We start from the raw sequence: 26,538 nt of genomic DNA on the forward strand, positions 1-26,538 counted from the left end.
CAGACGCAGCAACAGTGTCTATTTTGCATGGATGCTGGCCACCTCCAAAATTAAGGCCTGTCCACACGGAAACGTTTTTTTTGGCGGGCAGAAAAAAAATTGCGCCTACACTGTGCTGCAGAAGTAAATAGTTGCATCCAGGTGGGAACGGATCATAGACTATAGAAGAAAAAAGTCTGCATGTGCATAAGTCTGTCGCCGTCCACTTTCTGAGGCTCATCTACAAGTGGAATTACTTCTGCCAGTCATTCTGGAGTATAAGACAACAAAATATCAGGAGAATGTCGACTGGAGTCATGCCAGTCCAAAGATTTAGATATTAAGCCAAGGCCACAACCAGACGTACGATTTTTTGGCTGTCGGATTTGTGGCGTTCCTCAAATTGCTGCCCTTTTTTCCTTTTTTTGCTCGTGGAGAACGTAGCTGTAGTGATCATGAAGGAGTAAGATCACCGCGCAACCAACGTACAACCTGTAAGCGGTACGTGCTGCTTCTGAGGCTGCTCGGACGTACGGCTGCCTTGCGTTCCTTGTGGACTTCGTATGAGGGTTTGCAAGAACTACATGCGAGCTGTACGTTGTGCGTACCAACTACGTGAGATCCGTACTGGAAACATGATTGGTTCTGCACATGCGTGAGACCTACGTTACTTCTTCCACTCTCCATTTTTTTTTTTTTTACAACAGTGCTTCTGCGACGTGACATGCGGTGATATTTATTTGATGTATTTTTTAATGCATGAACATACAGTAACTGGTCAATAACCATACTTAATATGTGTAATGTATTGTTTTTTTTCCTCCATGACGCTTATTAAAAGACTTTGCCAGCATGTAGATGGTCTTTCTTCACCAACCGTGACCTCATGCAGCACATGCGCGGATGCACCACAGGCAATTGCAATTGATGCACTCTCACCATACGGGCAACACACGACTGGACCCGCACGGAGCACGTAAGAAGTATCTGAACCTGCGTTGGCTGCAGTAATTACGTATGTGGGGTGCACGTGTGGAGCATGACATATACTTGTATACGCAGTCCGCAAAAATTGACAATTTGCCCAAACCTGATATGAGCAAAACGTACAAATGACACACGTGTTGGCCGTACCAACGTACAAAGACGTACGAAGTGCGGAAGTTTGTCTTGTAACTTGAAAAAAAACGTACCCGTAGAATTTGTTTGACGGTCTACGGTTTGAAAATCAGCACGTCACACGCACGCGTTTTTTGCACGTAGACAGGCCAGAGGGGCCCGTACGAGCGGGTGTGACCTACGCTTTATGTTGTCTTGTTGTCAAAGCTCATTTATTGTCACGTGATGGCGACGGGTCGATGACATTGTTTACAGAAAGAAGCGAGTTGCTTGTATACACGGAAACGACAAGATAGCGTTTTCAGCTTTTCCCACTCTAGAAGCAGTTGAAAAAACACCGCTCTTCAGGCCACCCAGAACGCCGTTTCCGTGTGGATGAAAGGCTGAAACCATAAAATATAGGGATGCTCCAATCGATCGGCCACTGATCGGCCATCCATCCATCCATGTTCTTCCGCTTATCTGCATCCGGGTCGCGGGGGCAGCAGTCTCAGTAGGGAAGTCCAGACTTCCTGGTCCCCGGCCACCTCTTCCAGTTGCACCGGGAGGACACCAAGGCGTTCCCAGGAGAGCTGTGAGACATAATCCCTCCGTCTTGTCTCAGGTCTGCCCTGGGGCTTTGTCCCAGCTGGGCATGCCCGTAACACCTCACCATGGAGGCGTCCAGGAGGCATCTGTACTAGATGCCCGAGCCACCTCACCTGGCTCCTCTCCATGTGAAGGAGAAGCAGCTCTACTCTGAGCCCCTCCCGGATGATCAAGCTCCTCCCCCTATCTCTTTGGCGCGTTTCTGCAACCCAAAGCTCATGACCATAGGTGAGGATGGGAACATAGATAAATTGAGAGATTTACCTTCCAGCTCAGCTCTCACTTCACCACGACAGTCCGGTACAGCAGCCGCATGACTGCACACACTGCGCCGATTCGCTTGTCGACGTCACGCGCCAACCTTCCTTCACTCGGGAACAAGACCCCAAGGTACTTGAACTTTTCCACCGGGGGAAAGACTCATTCCCAACCCACAGGGTGCAATCCACCCTTTTCCGTCCATGGCCTCAGATTCGGAGGTGCTGAGTCTCATCCCAGAAGCTTCACACTCAGATGCAAACCTCCACAGTAAACGCTGAAGGTCACAGCCCGATGAGGACATTAGGTCATAAAAATTCTGAACAGAATCAGTGACACAGGTCAGGCTTGGAGGAAGCCACCGTTCACCGGAAACAGGCTCGACTTACTGCTGGTAATGCGAACCAGGCTCATGCTCCGGCTAGACCAAGCAGACGATTTCTGTAAGAAGGTTATCGGCATATGCCTTTCAAAGCCAACCACAAAAACCAATCGGTGTGCGACGGCAAGCCCTACATGTGTGCTGTGTCACATAGGGTTGCCAACACACGTATGGAGCCGAGAAGAGACACACTTTGTCCCGTATTGCCGTGGGAATCCAAACTCGTCTGTAAAACCTCAGTGGTTTCAGTTTGACAGCTTGACACAGGCTACACCAATCTATGCCAGCGTGTTTCATCATTCCCTTACCAAACCTACTGCTGTTCGACTTTTCTTTCATCTGGCGGCAGCTAGCTAGCTAGCTCACTATCTAGCGAGTTATCCGCCTAGCTTCTGGTCTTTGGACTCCAAATGTGACTTTTTTCGCACTGTGACATATTGTTTCTAAAAAAAACAAGCGATGCGGTTAGTGGATATCACGTTTGTGGGGTACGAACTTTTCAGTGCCACTGAACAAATTTGTACTCTTTTTGTGATGATACTAATGACGTCCTCAAAACACTATTTGTGTGTGGTTGTTTAATGAAGATAAACACACAGCACATAGTGGTACAGATATTTCTCAAATAGTAGAAAAAAACAAAGGCAAAAAAGCTAGCCTCTCTAGCTACTCGGCAGAGGGCCTTGCGATTGTTTGAATGCGGGCCTGGCCAATAGCGCTCATCATAAATAAATTGAAAAATCTACAGTTCCAGTGGATCGGTATCGGCCAAACTCACTCGTGGATGATCGGTATTGGAATCGGCAGCATGAAACCCTGATCGGAGCATTCCTTCAGCAAAATACTTGAATACCTGAAAACATTTCTGTGTGGATAGCCTCTCAGATATCCTCTTTGTGCCCTCCCTTAGACTCAATTCCTTCCATTCCGCCCATATTCCACCCATAGCTCCGACTGGCACCAAACCAACTCATTTCCCTGAATTCCATCTCCATTTCTTCACCCCTCTCTCTCTCTTTCTACCATCCCAACCTCATCTTCCTCCTTTTTGGCTCGCTTCCCTTACCTCATCCTTCCTCGCAGTCTCTGGGTCTGATTGGCATCCGTCATGCAGTTGGTGACAAAGTTGGGCCCGCCCGTCGTCCCGTAATCCTTGCGCATGGCCACCGCCCCGTGAGTCAGCACTGACACACCCCTCGCGATCCTCCGGCGGGGCTCGTCCCTCCATCCCTGGGGCCGCACGGCAAACAGAGCCCTCGGCAGGCTCTCCATGCCTAAACCTGAGAGAGCCGGCCCCACGGCGAACCACATGTGCGAAGCCCCGGCCTGGCCCGCCGCCCAGGCCGCTCGGAAGACCAGCTCGGCCTCCTCCTGGGAGCAGTACAGCAAGCGGACCTGGAGGACGGTAGGAAAGGTGGGAGGGAGGGGGGGAGGAGGGGAGACACACACAAGCTAGTGAGATAAGGAGGGGACAGGGGAGACATGGAGAGAGACAGGGTTGGAGAGGTGAGGGAGAAAGACAGAGCAGGAGCAGAGGTGCACCTGAACAGGAGGGGAGGAGGAGCTTGGACAGGAAAGGCCATCCTGACAGATAAAGGTGCTGGGCAAAGGAGGAGGAGGAGAGACAGCTGTAAAGTGCTGCGATACAGGTGTGTGACTCACAAAGAGACAAGCTGGATGGCACGCTTTCAAAGCACAACAATCGTTGAGGTGATAACAATTAGGATTACGTGGAACTGATCCAATCTGGAAGCGACTGAGGTGAAATGGAACGCACTGCTTGGCTGCTACCAGCAGAGGTGCTGTTCAGCTTATTTCATCTTTTCACGTTGCCTGCACTGCAAAAACCTGCACTTCAATATAGTAAACATTTTTACCCTGAAAAGAAAACATATCATATATTGTCTTGCAATTTTCACAAGATAAAAATAATCTTACACAGTGGTACCTCGGTTAACGTCCGCACCGGTTAGCGCGTTTTTGGGTTAATGTCCAAAATTTTGCGTTGGCTTGTGTTCGCCCACTTACATCCGCTTTGTTCACGCCACCATCTTGGATCACGCACCCAAGACGAAATCTCGTGATACTTAAACGTGATCAAGCAATGCATTGAGGGCCGCGGGCGCCAAAAGTGTTTGTCTATATGCGCCAGAGAGAGATACACAATGTAACAGAATACATGGACCGCAGAAAAGAGAAAGGCGAAGGACCGTGCCGAGACAAGGGTGCAAGACCTCTGAATTTTACGGCTTAATTTCAGAGGTATGTAAATGTGACGGGAGTGGCTCCGTCATCGGGTGCGGTGCACACACATCCATGCATACAGTACACATCTACTCCGGTTCCTGCGTAACAGTATCAACCCTGCGGCGCATGGAGGGCGACACTCAGTGTCTTATTTTACATCCATAACACTCATTTCTGCTTCCAACAACAAAACATATTGTAAACATTCAAACTTACCGTAGCATGCTCACACCATCCACAGTCAAACATAGCAGACACACCTTGTAAGGTATCCTAGTCGGCACACTTCCACCACGTCACTGCCAACAGCAGTTGTTTTTATATATATATTAAACGACAAGGTACATGTTTATTGGTTCTTAGGCCTATCGCGATAACACATTTTGTTGGACGATAATTGTCCAACAAATTATTGCTGATAAACGATATTTTTCTCAACATTATTTAGAGAACATTTTTACCTCAGACAATTGCAGCGCAAAGTGCAGCGCGGAGGTTATGATTTTGCCGGTGTTTATCAGTCGGTTTGTGTTCAAAGTAACTCAAAAAGTTCTGATTGGATTTGGATGAAATTTTCAAGAATTGCCGGAAATGGGATGTGGAAGAACTGATTACATTTTGGGGCTGATCCAACTCACCCTATTCCCTAAAACAAATTACCTGTCAATACTGCCATATTTCTCAACCGATTCAAGCCATTCTAACATCAAACTGTTCAACAGGTTCAGGACATTCAGGCTACCGATACTGATACTGAAAAATAAATACTTTTGTTTCCAAAATTCACACTTTACCATAAAACTGCTACTACCTACAACTGCTTCCACATTTCTCAACCGATTCACCTCATTCCAACATCAACTCATTCAACATATCAGGACATTTATACCATTAGCCACAAAAAAAATCCCAATTTTTTTCTTCCAGGATGCCAAACGCCTTTGATCTAAAGAGTTCTAGCTGCTTCCACATTTCTCAACTGATTCAGACCCTTCCAACATCAAGGCATCCATCTAATAATTAAGGACATTCAAGCCATTTCCGTGTTAACGTTAGCATGTTAGCATTGCTAGCATGCCAACATTAACATAGTAGCATTTTTCATCATTTTCATTGTGAGGCACATATATAACCCCCTAGCACTACTGTATTATGGTAGATGTCAGCCTACTAATGTTAGTATGTTTGCATTGCTAGCATGCTAACATTAGCATAGTACCATTTTTATCTATTTTTATAGCTATACACTTATATAAACACCACTATTATGCTAGGTGTTAGCATGCCAACATTAGCATTGCTAGCATGCGAACATTAGCAATCTAAGTATGTAGAACGGGGGTCTCAAAGTCACGGCCCGCGGGCCATTTGCGGCCCACCAAATCGTATCTTGCGGCCCGTGACTGGACATCAAAGAGTAGTGGAACTGCAGCCCGCAACATCCGGGCAAGCTCAAGCTCTGTTACTTACACACTTGCAGGGGCAAGTAAACACCAACACTGAACTAACAGTGGTGTTATCACATGGATGTATTGTGAATTGTATCGTATCGTGAGGTACCCTGTGATTCCCAGCCCTACTCCCAATATGCAGCCCAGCCTCACCCAGACTCTACCTCCACTGGTCCCCAGTGAAATTGAGTTTGAGACCCCTGATGTAGATAAAATAAATGTAGGACTAATATTTATGGTGTAAATCACAATATGGGAGGAACAATGGCGCTCTGCAGAGGTCTGGTTTCATTAAATAAAACAAAAAGGCAACATTATTTCGTTTTATGGCATAATAATGCGAGTACACAGGATCAAAAGCAACTTTCATTTCTGAAGAATATTTTACATTTGAATTGAAATCTCAAGAGATTTTAAATAAAATAAATTAAACAAACAACATACTAAATTAAACAGACAAAATTTCACAATTTCTGACACTTTTGTCATTAACAGAGAAATACCCCAGAAATACTCTGAAGTTGACATTGTGTGTCAATGCAGACTTTAACTCATTTGCATATACGCTTCCTCCATGGACTTTTAGCAACATTTTGTGTGGAATACGTTGTTTACGTTTAATGAGGTGTAATGTTTTGTTGGAGTTTGGCCAAAGTACATGTTTTGGATGCAGCAAAATGTGTTTTCTGGACAATGAAGTGTTGTACTTCAGGAATCACAGCAGCTGAAACGTAAGCCGTTTTGTATTATTTATTTCATTGTCTTAGTCACAAAGTCTTTCATGTCACAAAATGACGACACGCAAACGGGCTGAAATTGACCATCAGGTGGTGTTTTATACACAACAGGCACCAAGGAAGTATTTGATCATGTAGCAGCAGAAAACACACACAGCTCGCAAGTAGTGCACTCGCTAGCGCGTAGCGCCCCGCCTCTCCCCACTGGGACGAAGAGACTGAATGCCTGACAGGAGGGTTCACTCACTTTGTTCATTCCGCTATAGAACCAACGCGCCCAGGTGTTGTGACAGATGCACAGAGTGAACTCTATTGTCATCCAGCCTGTTCGGCAGAGACAGAGGAGGAAAACAAACACGCATGCACATGTCAATACATCCAGGCCGGCAAAATGATCCAGTTCCTTTTTATTTATCGTGCGATTAATTGATTATCGTGACAGGCCTATTTGTTCTATAACATTAATATTTACTTTGATATATATTTTTTATATTTTTGAAAATTGTGTTTGCAGCAGCATAATGTGTTTATTTTTAGTTACATTATTTTGTTCATTGTTGGTTTTGTGATTTTTTTTCCCCAACAAAACTAGGTAAAATGTTCAGTTCATTTGCCATTATTTTTGCATTATTTTCTGCATGTAAAACTATAATTACTGTCTATAAAATGTGTTTTGTGTTAACTTTTTTGCGTGTCTGGAAGGGATGAATTGGATTTACAAGTATTTTCTATGGGAAAATTTGCTTTGGTTAGAGTCCGTTTTGGTTTGAGTAAGACCTTCTGGAACAGATTCACAACATGAACCAAGGCACCACTGTATGTTATTGAACAATTCATTTCCCATGTATTTGTATTACAAGTTAAAGCATCAAATTAAATTCTGTTTTTTTGTCAAATAGTACAAAATGTTGTGCTTTTGTACAAATAGCCATGTAGTACTATTTCACTAAATAGGTCAGGTAAAAAAGGAGGCTTGATATTTTACACTCTCAGTTTAAAGGGATAGTTCGGATTTTTTGACATGAAGTTGTATGACATCCCCATCAGCGGTGGACTACATCAACAGTGACTTACCCCTCCCACTCGGTCCCGAATTTCCGTGACGAGGAACGTATTTCCGCTTCGTGACTGGGTCATTTAGGTAACGAGTTTGGCTTCTCAAAACAATTTGCGTTCAAAAGAGTAATACATTTGCATCATAAAAATGCCTATTTTTAAATATTTTCATTTAATTATTTTCAATTTATTTTTAATGTTATAACATGAGCATGTCAGCTCTCTTCCCATGGACCTAAAGCGAAACCTTGTGCAAAAATGTGATCTGGTGACCAAATGTCCTGTTTTCACAGGACACGTCCTGTTTTAACTTCCTGTCCTGAGGTTTTTTGTGCGCTTGATGTTTTGTCCCCCCCCTCATCGCGGAGCATTTGGCACAAGTAGCACGCGAAATGTCTTCCTCGGAAAGTTACGGCAGGCCTTTAACGTCACAGGCAAGAGAAAAAAGGAGCGCTTGATTTGTTCATCCGCACAGTACGGGTAATCTCGCCTCAGAACGTTTTTTTTAAATGATCGTTTAAATGATCTGAGCTTTTTTTTTTTTTTTTTTTTTAGTTATTTTTAGTTTAGTATCGCATTATCGTCCACACCTAATTTACATGCACTTCCCATTATTTCCTGTGTGTCGAAACAAGCAACGTATCATGAAAAGACCGCACAAGGTTAAAAAATTGTACTCGCGTTATTGAAAGCAAGATGGAGGCAACAGGTGGTGGGTGGGGGTGGGGGTGGGGTTGGGGACATAATCAGAGAAGGGAAAACAAAAATGGTCCTGTGAGAACGGAAAGCAGGAAGGAAAAGCAAAGAATGACATACACTGTGCTGAGATAAAGGATGTGTGCGTTAGATGGGGCGAAATGATGCTGTCAGGGCAATGCATGAATACGAAGACGGAAGCAAGGCAACAGTCGAAAGAAAAAAAACAAAAAACATCAGCAATAGCACAGCCGCTCTCAGGGACCGAGAGGAGGGGGGTGGAAATTGACCAAAGGGGATCTGTAAAGGGTTAGAGGGAGGATAGAGAGACTGAAAGCACATTTGGAGAATTGCACCTTCATTGAATTTTGAACTGTAATGTCTTGGCAAAACAATCATGCCTGCATGCCAATAAACCTCCAGTGAATTAAGCAGGGGATGAGAGTGACGGCGGAGGATGGATGCTGAAAGACTAAATTAAGCGGGGAAGCAGAGGACCGTCCTAAACACACACACACACACACACACACACACGATATCTGCAGATGGAAAATGGAGAAAGTGAGGCGAGCGAGAGAAATACTGACAAGGCACAAGCTGCAGGAGGAATGCAAGAAAAGATATAGTGTAAGAGATTGTAAAAATTGATCCAGAGGCTACCATAGAGAGGACATTAGCATAAAATGCATGTGGCAAAGGGGGTGGGGGGCATGTAACACAAACTCACACAGCATCACTAAACGATCCCAAGCATTTATTGGCCCCTTTCAGCCGAGAACATCTCCAAGAAAAGCAAGAGCTGCATGTCGGCAACAAGCTGCGGGCAGTGTGTTATATTAACGGCGACACGAGAGTGCAGCCTTGGAAATACTAAACACATGCCCTTCACTTGCACGCGCACGCACACACACACACACACACACACACACACACGCACCATGCAGGGACATTAGCGATGACATTGAGACCCTGACCGAAGGCATGCAGCAAGAGGCACGGCCAGACTGGACCTGCAACTGCCACATAAGGTGTCGCTGTTATTTTTATACCGTTGTAATTTGTTATATAGGAACCCGTGTTATCAAGATTTTTTGACATGAAGTTGTATGATATCCCCATCAGCAGTGTAGTGCACACAATAAAGGATGGCCCTGGACTTTCTGGTCCACACCGGCCCACCATAAGCCACACACATATACTGTGCCAACCTGCCCCATTGATGTACATACAGACAGACCAGCCCTTAAAGCAGGGGGAGGGCACCAATGGCTCGGCCTTTTTCATGGCTGCGTCCGTCTCTCAGACATTTCTTAACACCATAAAATGTTCTCATGCATTTTAATACATCCATCCATTTTCAACTGCAATGTGGGTGGCCAGAGCCAATGCCAGATGTCTTTCCCATATTTTCCGGGTCAGACACCAAAACTCGATTATTACGAGATAATGCCGTAGCCTACACGGGTCATTGTGAGGTCAAGCAGTCAAATAGTCAGCTAGCTAAAGTCTGCCGAGCCAACCCTTTCGACGAAGTAGGTGGCAAAAATAAGTAAAGATACGGAGTACGGTGCAAAACCATGCAGCACCAGAAGTCGCATTGGTAAGAAGAATTTAATTTTGTATCGGTTAGCTAAAAAAAAACAACGTTATTAAAAAGAATACATTCAGAAACTTATTACATCCTAAAATTGTTGGTCTTGCTTAAAAATGCACTCATTTAGTTGTATTCAATGTTAAAAAATATTATATGGCTCTCACGGAAATACATTTTAAAATATGTGGCTTTCACGGCTCTCTTAGCCAAAAAGGTTCCCGACCCCTACCTTAAAGGGTCCCTGACATGATTCACCAACTTTGCTTAAATATGTTATATATTGTTTGTACAGTAATTATGTTCTACATTGTTTAATTGTTTAAAGCAAAGAATAAATTCACAAAAATGACATTTATAGTTCATGGCGCAACCTATGACAAACTAGATCTCAGTTTAGCCGGATTTCCGGAAGTGACGTCATCGGGGTAACACTTCTCAGCTAAGGAAGAGTAAAGAAACGCTCGAGGTAGATGGTCGACTTGGTTCAGTATATTTGTCATCAAAATAGTAGTCATGCCAAATGTGTTGCTGCTGGATGTTCATAGTACACGAGTGATACTGTAAGGTTGTTTTCTTTTCCAAAAGAGGAAGGCTTAAGACAACAATGGATGAAGCAAATCCGGAGAACGAGAGATAGATGGACGCCTACCTCGAGTTCTGTTCTTTGCAGTGATCATTTTACTGATGACCGCGTCGAAGGAACACCCTTACAAGAAGCATTTGGCTTGAAAGTAGGGTAAAAATGCATTTTGAAAAAGGATGCTATCCCGCCGGTACACAGGAAAAAAAAGACAAGAACAACGTCAAAGTTGCCACAGAACAGAGTGAGTCATGTCTTGTTTACATAATGTCTTCTGAGCACTATTCCATGATAGCGACGAGGCTGCCAAGCTTTATACATGCTATATAAACATCTTTTCACAGCCATATGTATGTCTACTGGGGGGCGACGGCGGGGGCTGTGATGCTGACGAAATATAAAATCAATCAGATCATGAAGACCCCTTTACTCTCATTAAGAGGACAATTTACAACAATAATTGAAGGATAAGCAACTCCAGTAATTTACACTTACCATTCTGTTTGTCACTTCCGGAAATGAGACTGAGCAGCGAGAGGTAGTTCGTCACGGCTGGCGCCATGAACTATGAATGTCATTTTTGAGAATTTACCGTTTGCTTTTAAAAATGTAAGAATGTAGAACATAATTCCAAACAATATATAACGTATTTAAGGGGAGTTGATGAATCATGTTAGGGACTCTTTAATAACACCACTATACTAAACAATACTCAGTGAATTTATAAATGGTAGTAAAATCATTTATGGATGGGCTCACTGAAATAGTGTGGAATACAGTCGACATGCCATGGCTCAGAAAGAGTGAAAAAAAGGTTTTACCTCTCATTCCGTGTGGAAGTGGTAAGTTTTTGGCTTTTCTGTCGTTCTTCCCCACTCCCAACACTTTCTTAAGTTCAGAATAAGTACATTGGAGCTAACTAGTTAGCTCGCTAGCTTGCTATGCTAGCGGCAGCCTGTAGAGATCCCATAACCTGTGCGATGTGTGAAACAAAGAATAATAGGATGTAAAGGTGCCGATAGGGGTGTTATTTCAATTCTAAAGGGCTCTAACAATGTTAAAACCCGTATTTCAAAAGGTCCTAAACATGTTTTCTAGGTTTTATATGTCTTTCTTTCTCTTATCATGTCTACTGTATTGGTAATAGGAGTGTAAAGGTGACTATAGGGGTGTTATTTCAATTCTAAAGGGCTCTAACAATGTTAAAACCCGTATTTCAAAAGGTCCTAAACATGTTTTCTAGGTTTTATATGTCTTTCTTTCTCTTATCATGTCTACTGTATTGGTAATAGGAGTGTAAAGGTGACTATAGGGGTGTTATTTCAATTCTAAAGGGCTCTAACAATGTTAAAACCCGTATTTCAAAAGGTCCTAAACATGTTTTCTAGGTTTTATATGTCTTTCTTTCTCTTATCATGTCTACTGTATTGGTAATAGGAGTGTAAAGGTGACTATAGGGGTGTTATTTCAATTCTAAAGGGCTCTAACAATGTTAAAACCCGTATTTCAAAAGGTCCTAAACATGTTTTCTAGGTTTTATATGTCTTTCTTTCTCTTATCATGTCTACTGTATTGGTAATAGGAGTGTAAAGGTGACTATTGGGGTGTTATTTCAATTCTACAGGACTCTAATAATGTTAAAACCCTTACTTAGAAAGTCCTAAACCGGTTTTCTATGCTCTAACTACCACAATATTCAGTTTATTAATATTGAATCCTACTTTGCGGAAATTCACTTCTTGTGGCCGGGGCTGGGACCAATTAACCGCCATAAACGAGGGACGACTGTCGTTCTGAACAGGATTACTGTACATGTAAAAAAAAATAAATAAATAAAAATAAAAAATAATTAAAAAAAAAAAAAAGAGTATGCATGCATCAGAACTTTGTCTAGTTGCTGAAGTCTGGAAAACAGTTATATTACCATCTGATTTTATTTTATGATTGTCAGAGTAGTGTAGTTTAGTCATAACCGTATCTTGTGAAAACCTTCAAGTTCCTTGGCACACACATCAGCGAGGACCTCACCTGGTCTCACAACACCCAACAAATTCTGAAGAAGTCCCAAAGGAGACTGTACTTCCTGAGAAGACTGAGGAAATTTGGCATGTCCACCACAATCCTGAGTTGCTTCTACAGATGCACTATCGAAAGTGTCCTTACCGCCTCCATCACTGTTTGGTACGGTAACTGTACAACACGTGATAGGAAGGCACTCCAGCGGGTGATCAAGACCTCACAGAACATTGTTGGGGCAGCCCTCCCCACACTGCAAGACATTTATAAATCTAGAGTCCTACGAAGAACACACAACCTCATCAAGGACAGCACACATCCACAACACTCACTATTCACACTCCTACCGTCAGGCAGACGCTACAGGAGTTTGAAGTCCAGGACCACAAGGCTGGCAAACAGTTTTTACCCACAGGCCATCAGGCTCCTCAACGAAGCACTCGCACACGCCGCACGCAACACACGCACACACTCATAGCACTTTATTTATTTATTTATTTGTATTATTTACTTGTATTAATGTCTCGTCTGTTGTTGTTGCTTAATTTATTGGTATATATGTTTATGTGTTTATGTTTCTTATGTTCTTATTCTTTCATTTGTTTTCTTTCTTTTCTTGGGAGAATGAACAGAATAAGATTTTCATTGCATGGTATAACTGCTGTTTTACCATGCACATGACAATAAAAACTCTCTTGAATCTTGTGGAAGGCCAATAAACCATAAACACAAACTGGAAAAATACATACAACATACTCTACATATTGTTGACATTGTTACATCAATGTCCGTCATGATGCAAATTGAACTGTGGGCATTCAAAAAGGTGCATGTTGACACTTTAAACCAGGGGTGTCAAACTCGTGCCATGGAGGGCCGAGACACTGCAGGTTTTCTTTCCAGCCAGTCACAAAAGCAGGTGATTTTAATGATCAACACTTTCAGTTTGAGGGAAGCAGCTCATCAATTAAATCACCTGCTGCAGAAACTGGTTGGAGAGAAAACCTGCAGCGTCTCGGCCCTCCAGGGAACGAGTTTGACACATATGCTTTAAACACTTGTATTCTGCAGGTGACACTATGTCATTAGAGGTAGAAATGATTACAAAATGTAAACATAGCAGATATACACGCGCGGAACACAGCTCACATTGCAACATGTGACTTGTAAGCTTGGAGATGTGCAATGTGGCATTGTTTTGATTCAAGTATCACTTAAGTGCTTCTTAAGTGCAAATCATCAGTGAATCGATGTTGTATAGTATAGTATTGCTTATTGTTTTCCAATACTTTAGATAACTAGATTTAGTTGTAACATGTCAAGTACCGTTCATAGCCAGCTAAACAAGTGCTCTGAAACATTTACAGTGGTACCTCGAGTTTCCCCACCAAACACACAGATGAACACAGATTCAAATGTTCATGTCAATAAAACCTCATCACTTCAGTTGACGTGACTCAGGCAGAACAAACGAGCCGCAGATGAATGGCCACAAACATCTCGCCAAATAGCAAAACACGTCCATGCGCCACAGTGTGACTGCCAATCACATGTTAGCAAGACATGAAAAGAGCCAAACGATGAGCTTGTCGGCGGTCTTCAACTTGAGCGGCCGTTTGCCGCTTGGTCCTAGTGCCTGGTAACATGAATTCCCATTTAATATAGTGCATGCGGCTCTTCAGTCTCCTTGATGCGGCTCCCTTCGCTGAGCGCGGTGATTTTTTTCAACACCGAAGTAAGAGAAATTCTTTTCGAAAATAATCTTAAATATCCGACGCACCGCAAGTCCGTGAACGCATCTAGGCTGCGTTCTGGCTGCTGATGGGATGAGCAAGGGAGGGGGACGAAGGCTAGTGTATGCAGTGAGTCTCACTGCGCGGGAGAGAAAAAAGGTGAGGGAGTTTTGAGTTGAGTCTGAAGCAAGTTACGGCGCAGTAAAATAAATTAATTTAACAAGAGCATAGAAATATGTTTTATAGCTAGAAGCGTGCAGTAGCTACGTGCTCGGAGCCCGTGACACGCTAATCGCCGAGGTGGTGACTCCAGGAGAGGCAGAAAGTGTGCTGCTGCAGCTGGCTGCGCACTCACCGCTCAGAACAATATGTGCTTTCGCTTTCACGTCTCCAAATACCAGACAAATCTCTCAGCGTCATCAGCAGAAGTCTTTGCAATTGTCGCTGGTCGCTTTTGAGAAAATAAGTCACCAAGAGGGTTTGGAAAGTCGCCAGGTTTAGCGAGACAGTCGCCAGTGCACATGAGATGGGAAGTCATTCGCAAATGGAGAATACACGAAAGAATCGTTCATAAAAATATCAGCGCATCTATTCTCTGAATTAAAAAAATAAACAAGACATTATTGGGAAATGAAAGAATGCCTCTCTTTGCAAAGACAGTCAAGGACAGGACCAATAGAATGGTTGCTGATGACAATTTAGCGCAGGTATGCAGATATGTGAACTCTGATGGACTTTTCTATCTCAAAGTTGGCTACATTTTGTTCGAATTTTACACAAATGTGGGAACCGCTCAGTAAGTGTTTAAATGGTTTCAGAGTAGGCATACAAATGTAGGCGCACTTCTGTTTGATGAATTTTGTGGTTGTAAGACGTTTATAAGTTGTGTAATGTTTTGTGGCTCCCGGCTATTTATTTCTTTTTTTTTATTGAAATGGGAGGCAAAATGGCTCTTTTGATGGTAAAGGTTGCCGATCCCTGATAAAGTGCAATAGTGAGGACCACCAATAAAGGAAGAAATGTGCGTCCGTCGGCCCATTTTTGATCCGCCTGCCGGGAAAACATCCGGTACTCCAGATGGCCAAGCCACCCCTGAGCAGAGTACTAATCATTTTTAATGTTGAAGAAAGTAGTTCGTAGAATTGGTGGGGTCTGAAAAGTGACGAGGAAGCCAAGTGGCCAGGACGAAACAACTTTGTATGTGTAGTGCACACTTCAGTGAGGATCATCACGTTCCTACACACTCAGGACCAAAGAAAAAACATGCTTTGAAGAGTTCTGCTGTTCCAGCACCCCAGGTAAGAATTAGCTGTACTTGCTAGTTAGATGCCACCTATTAGCACCTTGTTTACAAACTAACGGCATTACACTGGGAATCAGCAAGTAAGTTTTGTGTGCAGCAAATCACCAAATGTCATATTACCAGTGAAGCCAGTGTCATTTGGAAATCAGTGAACCAAGATGGAAAACAACGTGAATAAAGGTATACAGTAGTCTGCTCACAGATGCAGCTATAGGTCCATTTCTATGCACTGTTGCCAACTTTACAGTAAGAAAAGTAGCTACTGGCTGTCCTAGAAGTCGCAAGAAGTTGCTAGATGACGCTATCGCTTAATTTTCACTTCATTTGCATATGATGTGGTAAAATGCTGTAGGAAAAAAAAGCATAACCTCGTAGAACAGACAAAATCATAATCATCATCATAATCATATATATATATATATATGTAATAGCAACTGAGCTTCACAATAAATATAGCATTACAGTAGGCTCATCAATTACTTAAATTTACCCAAAGAATTATAAGGTAATCCATTTCATTTTACTAATAAAGACTAGCAATAGACTAACAAAATATAAACACGCCCTCCTCTTTTATCCAGGCTTATTGAAGATTCAGAAACATTTGCGTTTTACATCTCGCTGTGAAAAACGGGGCGAGCTCTACCCCCGCAGCATCGTGGCTCGGAAGCTGACTGTATACTGCCGGCTTGCGACTGCCTCTGGGCGGGGCGGACCTGTCAACACCCGCTGTTGCAGAACAATACGTGCTTCTACCAAAAAAAACTCCCCAACAGTGCCTGAAAAAGTTCCTGGATTTGTTGCCAGTCACTTTTGAAAAAATATGCCGTCAAGGGGGGTTGGAATGTCGCCAGATCTAAAGACAAAATCGCCAAGTTGGCAAGACGGTTTCCCTCCCACTGTTGCCAACACTGCAGTAAGAAAAGCAGCTATTTGGTGTCATAGATTCGCTAAATGACATCATCGACTAATTTGCATATGAAGTTGTAAAGGGATGATGTTAGCAAAAAATGCAAAACCTCGTAGGACACGCAAAATGAGTATAAACACCTTAAGTATGTTTAGAACTACAAATAAACTTGATTATTGGTTTAATTTAAAATTGGCCATCACTTCATCAAAATAAAATATTTTTAATATTTTATCTCGGCTAGCGCCTCTCAAAGTCTTGACAGAGTAACAATTACATCCGGACTCGCGGACTCCCAATGAGGCTTGAGTGTAATCAGTAATCATTTCATGAAGATTAAGACACATTTATGTTTTAAATCCCGATCTGTAAAACGGGCCTCATGCATGCGTGATTCGTGGATGCGCAGAGCTCCACTATGCTCTCAGTGTGCAGCGGAAGCTGACAGTGCACTGACCGCTTGTGACTGCTTGGGTCGGGGCGGACCGCTCAGCACCTGCTGCTGCTCAGTGAGAGCACAAACTGCACAACAATACGTGCTTTCACTGTTGAGTCCCCGAATATCAAAAAACTCTCCAACGAGGACTGAAAAAGTGGCTACGTTTGTCAGTCGTGGCTTTTGAGAAAATATGTCACCAGGAGGAATTGGAATTTCGAATGTCGTCCCTCCTCTGTCTCTCTTTCTGCCTCTTCTAACGCCATCTGATGATGTTGGGCATCAGCGTATTCCTCTTCATATAGGTGTCCCTTTGGCTTTGCGCTAAAAGGAATGTCGCCATCACTTGGTCTGTAGTCAGACATGTTTACTTTCACTTTCCCAGCATTAAACAATGTGAAACAAGAAGTGCACACGAGGCAGCGCGCAGTGATACAAAGGGAGACAAAATAGCGCAGAGAGATTGTGAAGTCAGACTTTTTCGGTTTTGTGAGGCAAATGGATTAATTTTTTGAACGTAGATTGTTTTGAGAAGCAAAACACTTCACTCTATGATATTTTTAAAATCACAGATATTAAAATTAGCAGATTTAGTTTCTTTCAAACGACTAGAATAACTCATAAAGTTAATAATAACTTGTTACCAAAAACCTCACACACTATTTCTCTGTGAGAGAGGAGAAATATGATCTTAGAGGAAAATTAAACCTAAAACATTTATATGCGAGAACTAAGCTGAAAACCCACAGCATTTCTGTTTGTGGAATTAAATTATGGAATGGATTGAGTAAGGAAGTCAAACAAAGTACAGAGATGAGCTAATTCATAAAACAATACAAGCAGTTGATGTTTGCTAAATACAAGGCAGAAGAGTCTTCATCATCACAATGATGTTCTGTCAGGCTCGTTTTGTTTTTACTGTTATGTATTATTTATTATTACACTGATTATTATATAAAATATGATATGGAATGCAGGAAGAGAACAATACAGTATGTACTGTACTAGATGTGGAATAGATGGGGGGTGGGATTAAATAAGCTTTGCTTCTTCCTACTCCTTTTGGACATGTGGAACTGTGAAAGGATGATTCATGAGATGTATTCCTTTGGAACCTTCATGTTCAAATAAACCAAACCAAACTCTTGTGACCCCACCAACTAGTCGGTTACTTTCTTCAACACCAAAAACTGACCAGGGGTCTCATTTATACACACAAAATGGGGCCGAAAACTTGCGTACAGTCTTTTCAATGCAAAGCCTCCGTCTATCCATCCATTTTTTTCCACTTATCTGGGTGCCTGTCACAGGGGCAACAGTCTCCGTAGGGAAGTCCAGACTTCCCAGTCCTCAGCCACCGCTTCTGGTTCCACACCAAGGCGTTCCCAGGCCAGCTGTGAGACATAATCCCTCCAGCGTGTCCTAGGTCTGCCACAGGGCCTTCTCCCGGTTGGGCATGCCCGGAAGACCTCACCACGGAGGCGTCCGGACAAGATGCCACCTCAGCTGGCTCCTCTCCATGTGAAAGAGCAGTGGCTCTACTCTGACCCCTCCCGGATGACTGAGCTCCTCCCCCTATCTCTTAGGGTGAGTCCAGCCACCCTACGGAGGAAACTCATTTCAGCAGATAGATTAATTGGATTTACATTATTTTCTATGGGAAAATTTGCTTTGTTTAGAGTCTGTTTTGGTTTGAGTCGGACCTTCTGGAACGGATTAATGACGTTAACCAAGGCACCACTCTATGTTGTTTATGTGCTTTGTAGTTGCAAAGAGAGCCATGGTCATGTCTGATAATTAACATAGAGGTGTGTAGGGCAGCAGGGGAAAAGTGGCAACTTGTCTCCAGAACCAAAAGTACCGTGGACCCCCGTACATTTGCAAGTCATGTCCCTGCAAATTTGCTAATTTTTAAAATTTGTATTGATAAATATGTAAAAAAGTCCACGATTTTTACATGTTTAGGTCTTAACGCTTGACCGATAATGTTTTTTCCTTAAGCGCTGCGATTTCGTACTTCGTTTTGCGGTTCTTGAATGCATCATAGTTGCTGTGAGACGCAAACGACCGTGACTTGTCACACCCTGGATTATCATTCATTAGCGCTGAGTAACGACACATTTTATGCTTTAAAAGTGTTTAATAAGTGTGCGAGGCGAATTGAAGAGAGAAGGGGAGGGTTCTGGAGCTCAGTCTAATCTAATGACAGTCACTTTTTATTGCAAATGTTGACCTGAAATTGGACGACAAACATCAACGTCAAGCTTGCAGGAGGATTTGCAGGGGGAGGAGCGAGCCATGTGTCAAAAATAGACATTTTTATCAATTATTTGCGTTTTTTTTCGCTATTCGCTGGTGATCTCGGTATCAAAGAGGGAGTTGAAAGAATGGAGGGGAGATGGAGGAAGGGAACAGTGAGTGAATGGAGGAAAAGCTATAGAGGAGCAAGGCGCTGAATGAAAAGGGAACGAGATACAAGCCAAAACCATGACTTTTGTCTTCAAGCTCATCCAGACTTTTGGTGATGATCTCTCCCACTCATTCCCAACTGTATAGCCAATTTTCCTGTCAAACGGACAATTAGTGGATGCAAGACGATGCGTGGCATCTGTTTCATCCCACCATGCTCTCTGGAGGATTGATTAGGAAATTCGGCATGAAGCACGACATTGCGTTAAAAGCTGGACTACTTTCCAGAATAAATGAGCTTGACTGGAGGAATATACGTACCACTGCACCTCTTAGACATCAACAAAAAGGAAGAATCTTGGGGGAAGTGATATCCTCAAAATGTGCCTTCATATTAGGGTTGGGCGATCATTTTTATAAACACCGGTATACCGGTATGAATCCTTCCAATCATAAGAAAATGACGTCCACCGGTAGAAATGATACTTTCAAAGTTACTTTCAGAGTTGATAACGTGTGTACACACTGTATTGACACGTTGGCGCTTCACGTCTACCACGAGCACGATCCAGCGATTGCGGAGAAAGCAGAGCAAACAACAAAACAACCCAAGAGAGAACGAAAGAAAATGAGCTTGGCTGAACGCGAGAGCAGATGTAGTGCAGACGTGGAGTAGCCAAGCGCCTCAACCATATATTAGCCTCACGGTCCACTACATAAGCAGCGGCTGGACTTGAAAACTGTCTCCAGACATGTTTTTTCCCGGAGGAACACGATACAGGGTTTCCCCTAGGATTTTTTTAAGCTGTGGTGGTCGGCTGCATGGGAGGACGGACTGCCACCGCTGTGTCTGCATTTTTTTTTTTTTTTTTTAAATAACACATAGCAATTTTTGTATGACTTATTTATTTATTCAACTTTGTTCAACAACTAGCCAAATCTGAACGGAGAACATTGCAGAACTGTTAATTTAATGGCAAAGTTCTGAGAGCACTGCCAGCATTTATATGGCACTTGATTTATGAAGCACATCTCAACTCAGTGTGCTCATTTGTCATTAATACAGGTGTAATGTTTCAATAGAATACTTGGTGCAGCAACTATTCTTTGGTGAACTACTCAACATCAGCTGGTGAGCTACTGCTAGCTTACATGCTACCTGTTGGAGATCCCAGTACTACGTGTTTCAGGTGCGCAATTTCAACACACAACTTGTTTTTTGAAGACAAGCCATAGTTATTATAATGATAACAAGAGAGCAAGATTGTGAAGTGACACTTCAAAAAAGTAAGTTGTGATGATGATCCATGATTGATGTATCCCAATAGCCACTTGTAGCTCCGAGCTAGCTAGATGCCGACAGCCAGGTATGTACATAAAGAAGCCAGAAAGTGGAATGATACTGAAACGTGAGCAATCCCACACGCTGGCATAGGTAGGCCTAACATGTGACAAGCTGTCGTCAATTGACTACACATTTAACGGGCTATTGTTCATTCTCCCGATAATAAAAAACAAAGTGGAAGTGGAAGACGGATTGGGTCACAGGTCAAGTGCCAGCAAGACAGACTGCTTATCAAAATAAAGCGCAGTGAAACATTTTTATGATATTTTAACTAGTTTTCTAACTAATTGTGGTCTATATGTGCGTAAATAATTAATATGTGTATCTATATAGCATATACTGTAAATCCATTCGTACAATATATTACTTAAAATTGTTTAAAAAAACAAACAAATTTTTAAGGTGTGGCGGCTTTTATTTTGTAGTGGCGCACCGCCACGATCAATTACTTGTAAGGAAACCCTGCCATCTGCCGATACAGACACCGATATGTGTAACATGACATGAGCACATATCTGTTGTGAAGCTAATGGATACAGCATCAGCAATTAGCTTCTCAACGTGGCTGTAAACAACATTGTAAAACCTCTGAGAAACACTTGCGATTAGGCCTAGGCCGTGACGTTTGTTTAAAAGTCTACAAGTTTTTTGATCCTCAAAGAGTCCAAGGAAGAAAACCAAGTGTAATCATTTTCACGTCGGCCTAGCACTCTTAGTTCAGCAGCACTCTGTGTTCGTTTCCACGTCACACAACAAACTGCACGTACACACTAATCCCGGGCCAAAGTACCATATTTCGCACCATCAGATTTTAATGAAATTTCATCTGCAGGTAGATATTAAAGTGAATTTATATCCTACATACCCTTCATCTTGTCATGACGCTCCGATCCATGAGTTTGAAAGGCTTAAAGTTGGACATTCGAAGCCGTCATATGAGTTGAGGTGGTCCAACACTATAAATCCAATCCAAAATTAAAGAGGACAACATGTATATGAATGAAAATACACCCGATATCATATGACAAAGCAGCATTTTCACGGACATCTCCACAGACTCTCCTAATCGAGCGCGCATGCGCATTTACTTCCGGGAATTGTTACATTCCTACTAGTGAAGATAAGTGGCATAAACAATGGATGGATGCAATGGAAGGAGCAGGCAAGCTTGCTATTAGCCCCCCACGGTTGTTTACACACTTGAGAAGCGGTGTGACGAGGTCATCATATGCTCGTCGGAAAATACAGGAGCCCATAGGCCTATGTACAGCATTACATTTATTATCGGCTTTCATTATAGGGAAAAATCCCGATACCGACATTGACAGATATGACATTTTTATGCCAATATCGGGCCGATCACAACGGTGGGCCGATATTATTGGACATCCCAACTAAGGTCCATGTCACCGAACCGTACTATATAAATACAGTATGTCTTTTATTAAATGTAGTGCATCACTTTTTCTACAAATTGGTGGTGAATTCAGGCAACTGGCTCAAATTCCACTGGCAACAGCAAGTACTAAGTAGAGTTACACGCCTGATCAAAATGTTGACAGCAGTTGAAAAATGTCAAGAATGTACATTTTACACTGTTCTGGATCTTAAGGAGATTCCAAGTTGAGCTTCAAAATGCAAAATGAAGAAATGGGAGTGAGACAAAAAAATGTTAAGTGTGAGCAATTTATTGCAAACGAGCATTAAAGGAAAAGTGCACTTTATTTTGCCCATCATCCACAATCCTTACGTGAGACATGAAGACATATGTCTTTCTCTTTCCTGTGTGTTCCAAATATATAAAAAAAACAGATAAAAAGACAAAACAAACAACGCACCTAATGGGACACACCTATTCCGCCTATAAAGCCTTCTGAAAAAAGCGCCTTGCATTGACATAACGTGACCTGTATATTAACCATGCTACAGCGACATTGTCATTAATATTGGTATTAACATTGCTACGCCGATCGAACTACGTTACTGGCTTAGTGACACCTCGCCACACCACACCGGTTAGCTACTGGCTGGCTAGCGACTAGCTTCACCACACCCACTCCAGCAGCAGCTTTTTGGAGGTGTGTTCATCGTAGTCTTTGTCGGCAGCATAGTTTTATCCCATAATGTGCAGTAATGAACTTTCTCTTTTTATATCTTTCGAACGCACACAACGACTACTACGTGAAAGTTGGCACAAGAGAGTAACTCGTGTCTTGTTTACATCATGTCTTCTAAGCACTATTCCATGATAGCGACAAGGCTGCAAAGCATTATACATGTTATATAAACATCTTTTCACAGCCATATGTTTACTGTGGGGGGGCGACAGCACACATTCATCCTCAACGTGCGGCCACATGTACATTCAGACAGACAGCTACAAAACCCCATTTACGCTCATTAAGAAGCCGATTTAAAACAATAATTGAAGGACAAGCAACTCCGGAGTAAGTTACGCTCACCATTCTCTGTTTTGAAGGCGACCAATCTTCATCTCCGTGTCTTAAGGCTTAAGTCCATGTTCTGCAAGTTCTCTATTTCATCTCCAAATGTTTCTTCCTTCTTTTCTCCTCGAAAACTATTGACACATCGCTCAAATCTTTTCTATAATCACTGCAAACATCCTCTGTCTCACACATCGCTGTTTGTTTACCTGAGTGATAGCACCCCGATGGCAGCACTTCCGGAAATGAGGCTAGCTTGTCACGGCTGGCACCATCAACTATAAATGGCATTTTTGCTAATTTATCATTCGCTTTCAAAAATCAAAAAATGGGGAACATAATTACAAAACACTATACAGTGGTGTGAAAAAGTGTTTGCCCCCTTCCTGATTTCTTATTTTTTTTTACGTTTGTTACACTGAAACAAATGTAAATATTAGTCAATCACAACACAACTGAACACAAAATGCTGTTTTTAAATGAAAATTTTTATAATAAGGGAGACAAAAAACCAATATGGCCCTGTGTGAAAAACTGATTGGTCCCCTGTTAAAATTTAACTGAGATTAATTGAGATCTATCAGGGTGGAAAAGGTTATAAAGCCATTTATAAAGCTTTGGGACTCCAGCAAACCACAGTGAGAGCCATTATCAACAAATGGCCAAAACATGGAACAGTGGCAAACCTTCCCAGGAGTGGCCGGCCAACCAAAATGTCCCCAAGAGTGCAGCGACGACTCATCCGAGAAGTCACAAAAGACCCCACAACAACATCCAAAGAACTGCAGGCCTCACTTGCCTCAGTTAAGGTCAGTGTTCATGACTCCACCATAAGAAAGACACTGGGCAAAAACGGCCTGCATGGCAAAGTTCCAAGATCAAAACCACTGCTGAACAAAAAGAACATTAAGGCTCGTCTCAATTTTGCCAGAAAACTTGATGAAATCTTGATGATCCCCAAGACCTTTGGGAAAATACTCTGTGGTCTGACGAGACCAAAGTTGAACTTTTTGGAAGGTGTGTGTCCCATTACATGTGGCGTAAAAGTAACACCGCATTTCAGAAAAAGAACATCATAGCAACAGTAAAATATGGTGGTGGTAGTGTGATGGTCTTCAGGACCTGGAAGACTTGCTGTGATGAATGGAAGCATGAATTGTGCTGAAGGAGAATGTCCGGCCATCTGTTGGTGACCTCAAGCTGAAAGCAACTTGGGTTCTGCAGCAGGACAATGACCCAAAACACACCAGCAAGTCCACCTCTGAATGGCTGAAGACTTTGGAGTGGTCTAGTCCAAGTCCTGACCTGAATCCTATTGAGATGCTGTGGCATGACCTTAAAAAGGAAAAGCCTCCAATGTGGCTGAATGACAACAATTGTGCAAAATTCCTCCCCAGCGCTGTAAGAGACTCATTGCAAGTTATCACAAACGCTTGATTGCAGTTGTTGCTGCTAAGGGGGGCCCAACCACTTATTAGCGTTAGGGGGAAATCACTTTTTCACACAGGACTTTGGATTTTTTTCTCCATTAATAAAAAAAAAGTTTCATTTAAAAACTGTATTTTGTGTTGAGTTGTGTTGTCATTGACTAATATTTACATTTGTTTGATGATCTCAAACATTTAAGTATAACAAACATACAAAAAAATAAGAAAGGGGGCAAATACGTTTTCACACCACTGTATGACATACGGTATTAGGAATCATGTCAGGGGCCCTTTAAAGTGAAATAGGCTGTTCATCAGTTGATCAAAAGTTTGAGAGCACAGCCTTTCAAAGGCAAAATGTTTGTAAAAATGTGGATTGAATGTGGTTTAGTGTCAGGTATTCACACTGTCATGATGGCAAAGGAAAAATAGCTTTCTCTCTTTGAACGCGGTGGGATTGTTAAGCAGCATAAGCAAGACCTCTCCCAGCGTGCCATTGCTGCTGAGGTTGGACACAGTAAGACCGTCATTTAAAACTTCTTCAAACTTCCTGAGGCTCATGGAACAAAAAAGTCAAGCGGTAGACCCAAGAAAATGAGCCAGAGGATCTCACTGGCTTACTGGTGCCGAGTGCAGTCCAATAACCATCAGATGCTATCTGCCAGATAAGAAACATCCTCAAAGGCTTCTTCTCCTTCAAGGTTTGGAATTTGCAGGACAGCACCAAACATGGGACATTGAAAGGTGGAAAAAAGTTTTATTCTCCCTTGACGGTCCTGATGGCTTCCAACCTTATTGGCAGGACAAGGAGATCCCACCTGAGATGTTTTCCACATGGCACAGTGGAAAACTTTTCTTCTGGGTCACCCTGCGATATCCCCTGCTCTACATCCAATGGAGAACATTTGGGGATGGAGTGCAAGGGAAGGTTACAAAAATGGACATCAGTTCCAGACAGTGGATGCCCTCCGTGAAGCCATCTTCACCACCTGGGGAAACATTCCTACTAGGCTCCTGCAAACACTGGCATCAAGCATGCCCAAACCCATTTTCAGTGAATCATTACTTACTCCTTTTTTTAACATTTTATTTCTATTTTAGCAGGGGTTTTTTTTTTAGCTATGCTCTTAAACGTTTGGTCAGCTGATGAACAGCCTGTTTCACTCTAATGCTTGTTTGCAATAAATTGCTTTTTTGTCTCACTCCCATTTCTTCTTTTTGCATTCTGAAGCTCTACTTAGAACCTCCTTAAGATCCAACAGTGCAAAATGTACATTCCTCACATTTTTCAACTGCTCAACTGTGTAATTGCACTGTTGAATCGTATAAAAATGTGATGTGATGAAAATTGTATCATTGTGACTTCATGAGGGGTGCCCACGGCTCTCTACAAATAATGTATTTTTGTAATAAATAGCCTACTGTGATACAAAAACAGCATCATTTGTGTTCAGAAAGATTGGAAAATGAGGCGTTAACAGAAGACCTATACTTACCTCGCATTAATAAAATCACCCTCTTTGGTGGCACAATCCATAGGAGCTGAGGTGAGCGCTAGCTTTGAACGCTATTGAGACCGACATCGACAGACTTACTGGCTCAGAACGGCTAATAAAAAAAAAAACATCCAAAGTGTGGAAGTATTTTGAAAAAGTTGAGGATGAGTCCAGGAAGTGAAATGCAACCTGTTTCAGCAGTTTTTGTATCACCTCCTCATCCCCCTCCCACATCTCCTTGTAACAGAGCACCGAATCCATGACCCCTCAATCATCTCCATCCATCCATCCATCCATCTTCTACCGCTTATCCGAGATCGGGTCGCGGGGGC

At 42.5% G+C, this 26,538-nt stretch overlaps 1 protein-coding gene across 2 annotated transcripts in view; it reads right to left on the reverse strand.

Annotated features, from left to right (window-relative positions):
• Positions 1–26,538, reverse strand: part of LOC129185705 (glutamate receptor ionotropic, NMDA 2D) — a 174,952-nt gene that overhangs the window by 82,540 nt on the left and 65,874 nt on the right. For both annotated transcript variants that reach the window (XM_054783085.1, XM_054783084.1), the window contains exon 5: positions 3,393–3,721. In XM_054783085.1, the coding sequence (XP_054639060.1) occupies positions 3,393–3,721 (329 nt within the window). The remainder of the gene's footprint in view (positions 1–3,392; positions 3,722–26,538) is intronic.

The sequence above is a fragment of the Dunckerocampus dactyliophorus genome, chromosome 7 (assembly GCF_027744805.1).
Source record: "Dunckerocampus dactyliophorus isolate RoL2022-P2 chromosome 7, RoL_Ddac_1.1, whole genome shotgun sequence".
In the NCBI taxonomy this organism is placed as follows: Eukaryota; Metazoa; Chordata; class Actinopteri; order Syngnathiformes; family Syngnathidae; genus Dunckerocampus; species Dunckerocampus dactyliophorus.